At 40.4% G+C, this 10,294-nt stretch overlaps 2 protein-coding genes across 2 annotated transcripts; both read right to left on the bottom strand.

Annotated features, from left to right (window-relative positions):
• Positions 1-295: 295 nt before the first annotated feature.
• Positions 296-2,158, bottom strand: LOC117100976. The gene has a single exon (XM_033240811.1). The coding sequence runs from the start codon at positions 2,156-2,158 to the stop codon at positions 296-298; it is 1,863 nt and encodes a 620-aa protein (XP_033096702.1).
• Positions 2,137-7,586, bottom strand: LOC117100973. Its single transcript, XM_033240808.1, has 2 exons — positions 4,472-7,586; positions 2,137-2,229 (listed from the first exon to the last, which is right to left on the bottom strand). The coding sequence occupies exons 1-2, from the start codon at positions 7,584-7,586 to the stop codon at positions 2,162-2,164; spliced, it is 3,183 nt and encodes a 1,060-aa protein (XP_033096699.1). The 3' UTR covers positions 2,137-2,161.
• Positions 7,587-10,294: the final 2,708 nt, after the last annotated feature.

The raw sequence follows: 10,294 nt of genomic DNA, 5'->3' as shown, positions 1-10,294 counted from the left end.
CACCTTTTCACAATGCACCTGCACTGCATGGTTTTACATAAAAACCAGAAATTTGGCGACAAATCTTGCGGCGTTCTGCACGCAGCTTGCTACAACGACGATCTGTGCTTGTCAAGAGGTCAGTCACCCAAAGGATAAGAAGAAGTGTGAACAGAGAGGGCGCGCTAGCGAGGGAAGATCTAACACTCCCCCACGCTGAAATAACTGAGACTTGACACAGTTAGTTTCAGGACACTTTATTCAAAAAATCACAAGTTACAATATAATGTACATTAGCTACTAAAATTGGCATTGCTTAACACTTATCATCTTTATGGATTAAACCTCTGTGGACAATACACAGCTTTGAAACTGGTCGCTTCAGAACTCCTCCCGTCACCTTTACATCTACACTGCGGACTCTGTCATCATTGCTGCGTTTGACCGATAGAACTTTTCCCATTGGCCATTTTCCTCTCGGAAGCATCTCATCTACTAACAGAACGATATCGTCGACAGCAACGTTCTGTCTCGGGGTGGTCCACTTGTGTCTTTTTTGCAACAGAGGAAGGTACTCCCGTTTCCATAGACTCCAGAAAAGTGATGCAAGATATTGCACCTGAAGCCAACGTCTTCTGCCAAAAGATTCTAGCTTACCTACCGGGGCACTGGGGCCACTCCTCAGAAGGAGTAAGTGATTAGGCGTTAAAGGATCATGATTTTGATCTAGAGACAGATCAGTTAACGGCCTCGAATTGAGGATTGATTCTACCTCGGTTAAAAGAGTATGAAGTACCTCTGTTGTCAATGTTTGTTGCCTTAGAACACCATGTAATACTTTCCTTACTGACCGTATCAGTCTCTCCCATACCCCGCCAAAATGGCTGGCTGCAGGTGGGTTAAAGTGCCATTCACATCCTCTAGTGTGTAGAGCATCTTCTACTACACTATTATTCATATTGTCAAGAGCTTCCCTAAGTTCTCTCTCGCCAGCTACAAAATTTGTCCCGTTGTCGCTAAACATCTTTAATGGTTGACCACGTCTTGCTACAAAACGCCTGAATGCGTTTATAAACGCATCTGCTTCAAGCGATTCAGCAACTTCCAGGTGAACTGCTCTCGACGAGAGACATGTAAAAATACAACCGTACCTTTTTACGGTAGACCTTCTTTCTCTTACTTCAATAGGTCCGAAGTAGTCTACTCCAGTGTTGGTGAAAGGCGGTTGATCAGCTACAACTCTTTCTGCAGGTAAGGGTGCCATGATTTGTTCAGCAGGTCTTGCGTTGAGCTTCTTGCAGGTTACACAGTCTCTAATAACACCTTTAACAACGCACTTACCTTTGACTATATGAAACCTATTGCGAATTGCTGTGAGTGTAGTGGCTACACCACTGTGTCCTACCAAAGCATGATGATGTCTTATTATTAATTTAGTAACGCTACTCTTACCTGATAGCACTATAGGGTGCTTAGACTCAAAGTCCATTTGAGCATTCTCTAGTCTGCCTCCAACTCTCAGCAAATTCCCCATGAGAACCACGTTTAGCTGTCGCATACCTTTATCGGACTTCCAATGGCTAAGAAAACGTCTTTGCTCATTTGCGAGTAAAAGTGACTCACTTTCCTTCAGTTCGCATACACTAAGACTACCTGTAGTTTTCTGCTGATTGTTCATCTTCGCTTTCAGGTTTTGTGTGAACCTTAGACTCCAAGCTGTAACTCTCAGAAGTTTCGTCCAGCTTGAATACTTACTTGCCAGGCTTGTAACAATGTTGTTCTCACTGATTTCGTGAAATACTGAGGCTTGGGCTACCATAACGTCTTTTTTAACCTCAACGTCTGATGGACTGCACTCAAACATTTTCATCGCTGGCCAAGAGGCTTCACCCTGCTTAAGGAAATTAGGGCCTGTAGTCCACTTACTTAAGTTGTATGTACCCCTAGAACCATCATCCGCTGGGTTCAGCTCGGTTGGTACATGTCTCCATTGATATTTAGATGAGGTACTTAGGATTTTACTTACCCTGTTGGCGACAAACGTCTTGAACCGTTTACTTTCATTGTTCAAGTAGCCTAGAACGATCATTGAATCGCTCCAAAACACTGTTTCCGGTAGGCTGTAATTTGCTTCTTTCCTAACGGTGTTATCTAAAGTGACTGCTAGAACAGCAGCCATTAACTAAAGCCTAGGAATGGTGACTGGCTTCGACGGGCTTACCCGGGACTTCCCTAAGACAAATTCAACAGATGTCGAGCCATCACCTAAAATCACCCGAAGGTAGGCAACTGCAGCGTACCCTTTTTCGGACGCGTCACAGAAGACGTGTAACTGTAGTCCAGTTGCTATGTCAATCTTTAGCCATCTCGGTATACTTACATTTGAAAGCACTGGAATATGATCCAACCAATTCCGCCATTCTCTTTGCTCGGCTTCAGTCAGTGGCTTGTCCCAGTCAGCGTCTCTGCGACACACATTCTGTAAGAGGGACCTTGCTATAAGCACAAATGGAGATGCAATTCCTAGGGGGTCAAAAACCGAACTGGTTACAGAAAGCAAGCCTCTCCTAGTCACAGGTTTTTCCTTTGGAGTCAACTGAAAAGTGAACTGGTCGTTTTCGGAATTCCAAGAAACGCCTAATGTTCTTTCAGTTGGTAATTCGTCTAACGATAGTGACAATGATGGCGATCTCTCATCTTCATCTACAGATGCTAATACTTCTCTGTCATTGCTCAACCATTTGGTTAGCTGGAAGCCACCATGACTTGTGATATCTGTCAACTTCTTTACTAAATCGATAGCTGTTTGAGTGTTGCTAGCTGAGGCAAGGCAATCATCGACATAGAAGCTGCTTCTGATAGTTTGTATCGCCTTCTTACCTATGTCATCATTGTTAAGGGCTTCACAGTCATCGGCGGTCTGTTTCAATGCCTTACCTGAGCAACAGGGAGAAGAGGTGGCACCAAACAGGTGCACGCGCATTCGGTACTCTTTATATGGCTGATCTATGTTACCACTTTCCCACCAGAGAAACCGAAGGACATCTCTATCAGCTTCTCTCATTCGCACTTGGTGGAACATAGATTTAATGTCGGCAACGACAGCTATCTTACCTTCCCTGAAGCGTAAAAGCACACCAAGCAAGTCGTTCATAAGATCGGGACCTTTTAGAAGGTTATCATTAAGTGATGTACCAGATGATTTAGCTGCACAGTCATAAACAACTCTTACCTTCGTCTTGTGAGGGTGTACAACTGGGTGATGCGGTAAATACCATACGTTTCCAGGCTGGCATTCATTTTGGACAGGCTCGGCATAGCCGTCATCTATGTAACTTTCAATTACTGCAGTGTACTTAGCTTTAAGCTCTACATCTGCGAGAAGTCTTTTCTTGAGAGAGGCGAGTCTAGACTCAGCCATCGGTTTGTTGTTCGGCAGATGATGATCGTCATGCTTCCACAACAGTCCCATTTCGTAGTGGCCATCGACTTTGGTAATAGTAGAGTTTATAATACTTCTTGCTCTTGCATCCTCTACAGAATCTTGTACGTCAACCAGACCACTCGTTTCTACGGCCCATGATCGTTGCACTTCGTCCAAAAGTTGCCTATTACTTACTTGAACTCTGTTGAGATGGCACTCACCACTGCTTCTTTGCGCTCCTGGTCCCATAATTGACCAACCAAGAGGTGTTTTAACGGCGTAAGGGTCATTTTCCTTACCTTGACGTCTGTCCTCTACCCAGAATGCCTTAGGGTGATCTGCAGCAATCAATAGCTCGACATCCTGATGATGTGGGTAATCTTCCCATGGTATGGAACGCAGATGTTCCCACTTACTAATCTCCTTTGAAGATGGTCGACTTTCTACTGAGGCTGGGATATCTTTAACTGAAAGAAGATCTAAATTAAACTCGTCAGTTTCGTACTTACCTTTAATGGAGAGACTAAAGGACCATCTTCACATTTCTTAACGCCATTAATGGTTGAAGAAGTAAATGTATGTCGCTCTCCTCTTACTTCTAACCTATGCATAAGATCTTCCGAACAAAGACTGGTGTCGGAACCATCATCCAACAGTGCAAATGTACTTACCTGTCGACCATTACTAGAAGTGACAGTGACTGGTAAAACTCGCATAAATACTTTAGTCCCACTAGAAATGGCTCGTGTGTTGATGTGGTCTTGTTCAGGTGGGTGCCTGTCTCTTATACACATCTAGATGTGTATAAGAGACAGAAATACAACCGTACATTGACAGCTCAAACAGGGCTGTAGCCACAGAAATTAAAGTGGTCAGGTTGCAAGCGAAGCAAGCAAATGAGGCGGAGGCCAGGGGGGCGACGAAGGGCTCACGTGAGGCATTCCAATGGCCTATGGACCAGGAAAATTATTCTATTTTGACAATTAACTAACAGACCAATTTACATGATGTTCTGTAATAGTACCTTTAAAAATATTACCCGGGACTTCCCTAAGACAAATTCAACAGATGTCGAGCCATCACCTAAAATCACCCGAAGGTAGGCAACTGCAGCGTACCCTTTTTCGGACGCGTCACAGAAGACGTGTAACTGTAGTCCAGTTGCTATGTCAATCTTTAGCCATCTCGGTATACTTACATTTGAAAGCACTGGAATATGATCCAACCAATTCCGCCATTCTCTTTGCTCGGCTTCAGTCAGTGGCTTGTCCCAGTCAGCGTCTCTGCGACACACATTCTGTAAGAGGGACCTTGCTATAAGCACAAATGGAGATGCAATTCCTAGGGGGTCAAAAACCGAACTGGTTACAGAAAGCAAGCCTCTCCTAGTCACAGGTTTTTCCTTTGGAGTCAACTGAAAAGTGAACTGGTCGTTTTCGGAATTCCAAGAAACGCCTAATGTTCTTTCAGTTGGTAATTCGTCTAACGATAGTGACAATGATGGCGATCTCTCATCTTCATCTACAGATGCTAATACTTCTCTGTCATTGCTCAACCATTTGGTTAGCTGGAAGCCACCATGACTTGTGATATCTGTCAACTTCTTTACTAAATCGATAGCTGTTTGAGTGTTGCTAGCCGAGGCAAGGCAATCATCGACATAGAAGCTGCTTCTGATAGTTTCTATCGCCTTCTTACCTATGTCATCATTGTTAAGGGCTTCACAGTCATCGGCGGTCTGTTTCAATGCCTTACCTGAGCAACAGGGAGAAGAGGTGGCACCAAACAGGTGCACGCACATTCGGTACTCTTTATATGGCTGATCTAAGTTACCACTTTCCCACCAGAGAAACCGAAGGACATCTCTATCAGCTTCTCTCATTCGCACTTGGTGGAACATAGATTTAATGTCGGCAACGACAGCTATCTTACCTTCCCTGAAGCGTAAAAGCACACCAAGCAAGTCATTCATAAGATCGGGACCTTTTAGAAGGTTATCATTAAGTGATGTACCAGATGATTTAGCTGCACAGTCATAAACAACTCTTACCTTCGTCTTGTGAGGGTGTACAACTGGGTGATGCGGTAAATACCATACGTTTCCAGGCTGGCCTTCATTTTGGACAGGCTCGGCATAGCCGTCATCTATGTAACTTTCAATTACTGCAGTGTACTTAGCTTTAAGCTCTACATCTGCGAGAAGTCTTTTCTTGAGAGAGGCGAGTCTAGACTCAGCCATCGGTTTGTTGTTCGGCAGATGATGATCGTCATGCTTCCACAACAGTCCCATTTCGTAGTGGCCATCGACTTTGGTAATAGTAGAGTTCATGATACTTCTTGCTCTTGCATCCTCTACAGAATCTTGTACGTCAACCAGACCACTCGTTTCTACGGCCCATGATCGTTGCACTTCGTCCAAAAGTTGCCTATTACTTACTTGAACTCTGTTGAGATGGCACTCACCACTGCTTCTTTGCGCTCCTGGTCCCATAATTGACCAACCAAGAGGTGTTTTAACGGCGTAAGGGTCATTTTCCTTACATTGACGTCTGTCCTCTACCCAGAATGCCTTAGGGTGATCTGCAGCAATCAATAGCTCGACATCCTGATGATGTGGGTAATCTTCCCATGGTATGGAACGCAGATGTTCCCACTTACTAATCTCCTTTGAAGATGGTCGACTTTCTACTGAGGCTGGGATATCTTTAACTGAAAGAAGATCTAAATTAAACTCGTCAGTTTCGTACTTACCTTTAATGGAGAGACTAAAGGACCATCCTTCACATTTCTTAACGCCATTAATGGTTGAAGAAGTAAATGTATGTCGCTCTCCTCTTACTTCTAACCTATGCATAAGATCTTCCGAACAAAGACTGGTGTCGGAACCATCATCTAACAGTGCAAATGTACTTACCTGTCGACCATTACTAGAAGTGACAGTGACTGGTAAAACTCGCATAAATACTTTAGTCCCACTAGAAATGGCTCGTGTGTTGATGTGGTCTTGTTCAGGTGGGTGCAAAAGGCTGTGGTGCTTATCTGATCCGCAACGACATTTCCAGTTCCTTCTGCATCTTGAAATGACATGACCTGTTAGCAGGCATCGGAAGCATAGCCTCTTCGCAGCAGCGAGTTCGATCCGTTTCTTATAGTCTGCATCAAGAAATCCTTTGCACGTGTACACTTGGTGGTCACCATTACATATAAAGCACTTCATTTGTTTGGTTACCTTCTCTGTGCTGATGTTGTTGGTTTTAACATGTGGTGGCTTTTGTCCTTGTCTTTCACTGCCTTTAAATTTGCCTAGATTTAGGCCAAACATTGTGGATGACACCTCAGCATGTAAAACAAGAAAATCTAGCAAATCACTGAACTTGGGCTCTCTTTCATCTTTGGATATAATGCTATGTGCATTCTTGGCCCATGATGTTTGCAAGTGGTGGGGTAGCAAGTCTTGTACCTTGAGCAAATTACTGGTGCTATCAAGATTGTGGGTATAACCAAGTTTTGTTAGTGTAACATAGCATTTTTTCATACAGGCTATAAGGTTCCACAAACCATTGGAATCATTGGCTTTAATTGGACGCCTATCAGTAAGCTCGCGCATGAGAGCACTAAGAATCATAAAAGGCTGACCAAACTGAGTACGCAAGATCTTTTTCGCTTCATTGTAACCGTCAGCGCCTAGCAGGTCGCAGCATTCTATATGGGAACGCGCTTTGCCTTGGCACATTGTCTTAAGGTGTTGTAAACGGGTTGCATTACAACTTAATTTACTTTCAATCACTGTTTCAAAATTCGTAATAAATGAAAAGTATTCTAATGGGTTACCATTAAACTTCATAAATTCTGGCTTCGGCAATTCAAGAGCTAGCTTGATTTCATTGAAATCACTTAACCGAGAGCTAGTACTAGGTGTGGCCTCAAGTCCTGATACATCAGGGTTTACATTAACTGGTACCACATTATCATTTACAGATGAACCACTCTCTGAAGGATCAGAGATCAAATTACCACTATTTACAATAATGTTATCATTAACACTATGAGAAACCTCGATATCATGAGAAACTGTTTCTTTACTTATAACATGTACATTTCCAGCACTATCATTAGACTGCTGGCATACCTTACTTTCGGTTTTTAACCGTATACTGATAAACGTGGCTTGGACATCTTCCATCCAGGCGACAAATCTTGCGGCGTTCTGCACGCAGCTTGCTACAACGACGATCTGTGCGTGTCAAGAGGTCAGTCACCCAAAGGATAAAAAGAAGTGTGAACAGAGAGGGCGCGCTAGCAAGGGAAGATCTAACACATACTGTTACTATTTCATATGCTATTAAGTTAAAGATTCATATGCTAGGCCTATTTATTATGCCTTTTATTACTATGTTATATTGTGTATTACTATTTTATTGTTTCTGGTTTATTACAGTGATAAATGAACACACACACATTACCATACACTACTACCACTTAGCTACTACAGTATAGTGTGACCGACGCCACGCACCGCATTACGCAGTACAGTACGCTACTATCCTACGTGAACTCATTTCAATATCACTCATCTACTGAATTGATATACTGGCTTTGAGCAAATACGCTCACATGATAAAGTGTTGATCTCATCTGCAATAATAAACTATCATTGTGTCAACCTGGAACAGTTGTGTACAGTCTGTCATTCGTTATCCGAACCACTATAACAGCACATTAGGTGGAGACATAATATCCCCCCTTTCTTACATATATATATATAAATATAATATACAAATAAGTATATAAAAATAAATATATAATTAAATATATAATAAATATATACATATATATAAATAAATGAATATACAAATAAATATATATATATATAAATATACAAATATATATAAATATACAAATAAATATAAAAATTACGTATGTATCTGTATATTTGTATTTTAACAACATCAATCGGCACTGCACTGATTCGAAAAAGTAACCAAGTCCAAAAGTATATGTACTGCGCATGACTGGACTACACAGGCAAAGTGTTATTTATTTATCTACTAGGCCAAAGAATAGGCTAGGCCTACGTGTTTGCAAAACTGGATAACCTGAAAAAAAAATAAGTGTATGGCTCGCGGACTCGCATGGCTCGCATGACTCGCACATTGGCTCGCACTTTTGGCACTACTCGTTTTATTAGGCCTATATATAACGTGTACTAATGCATATTGACATGTTTAGAAGTATTCACTTTGAGTGATCCCAGGAAAGAATTTGTATTGGCTCAAGAATAAGCTTTAAAATTTTAACACTGTGTACAAAGGGGGGGGGGGGTGGAGCCGCGGCTCCCACGGCTTCCCCTGGATACGTCCCTGTTCAAGACAAGTCTGTCAATTAATTTTTGGCGAGCAGCTGATCGAAAAATCGTCCCGACGATCGAGCGACTATATAGCGTAGATAATACATACAGTATAGTGTGAAGCGTGAGTTTTGTGATCGTTGTGGTGTAGGACCGGTTCGGCCGTACACTTGTACTTCTACTGGTGGTACACGGGAACCTTATAATAAAAATAACGATTACTAATGAAAATGTGTTGTTTGTTTTTACTTCTACTGGTGGTACACGGGAACCTAATAATAAAAATAACGATTACTAATGAAAATGAGTTGTTTGTTTTTACTTCTACTGGTGGTACACAGGAACCTTATAATAAAAATAACGATTACTAATAAAAATGTGTTGCTTGTTTTTACTTCTACTGGTGGTACACAGGAACCTTATAATAAAAATAACGATTACTAATAAAAATGTGTTGTTTGTTTTTACTTCTACTGGTGGTACACGGGAACCTAATACTAAAAATAACGATTACTAATGAAAATGTGTAGTTTCTTTTTATTTCTAATAATACTGTACCGTTTAGACCATTGTATTTAGTAGTAATATATTAGTAATATTGTTTGTTAAATCTGTAATCAGTTGGTGAATTTGCTTTGCATGCACGTCCGTCAAAATATGCATGTTTTGTCCTCGAACGCAAGACGGTAAATAACGTCACCACGGAAATGTGTACTCTATTGTTATTTTTTTCAATGAAGGGCGTTTACAGTTAACTTAAAGTGCTTGGTTGTAGAGAAAGATTATTATTACTGTATTATCATATTATACTGTATAGAGTATTTTAAGATTTCTACAATATCTACAATATGGAAAGACAATATCAAATAAATTGAAAGTTAATAAAAATAAAATTATTACAATTTACATCATTCAAATTAATTAAAAATGTGTTTATTCAACGAAACATAAAGCATCAATAATATTGTAAGCTCCAATGATATTAAGATAAATGCAGTAAAATACACTGGCTGTATATTAAAATTATCAACATTATTCTTCAATGATTATATCGACTATACGGTAGCATTATTGTAATACAAAATATATAAAATTTTGTTTGATTATTAACATATATGAATGCATAATGATGTACATTCGTACAGTTTCAAATATACTGTACAGTATATTTCCGACGAAATATATGAATCTTAACTAGGCCTATATAGCAATAGATTAACCACACACACAAAATAGTAAATTCCATTTCACTTGGTTTGATTATCAAAATATGATTACATAATAACGAACTTCGTTTGTTTCAAATGATAAAACGAAATAGGGGCCTATATGAATCTGAAACATTAATATTGTATTTTGGAATATAACTAATTAATCTTGCATTATGTAGACCTATGTATAATAATCGTAATTATTATATACTGTACGTTTCAAAAACCGAAAGGTCCACTGATTAATTTCAGATAAGAAAGTATAATACATACTCCAAGTATTGAAATACACGCCATCGTGTTGGGATTCAATATTTCGACATTAATTATTAT

The sequence above is a fragment of the Anneissia japonica genome, unplaced genomic scaffold, assembly GCF_011630105.1.
Source record: "Anneissia japonica isolate Jap-2015-1 unplaced genomic scaffold, ASM1163010v1 scaffold288146_len111460_cov146, whole genome shotgun sequence".
Lineage (NCBI taxonomy): Eukaryota > Metazoa > Echinodermata > Crinoidea > Comatulida > Comatulidae > Anneissia > Anneissia japonica.
The sequence above is the reverse complement of the archived record's forward strand: the minus strand, read 5'-3'. Positions and strand labels throughout refer to the sequence as shown.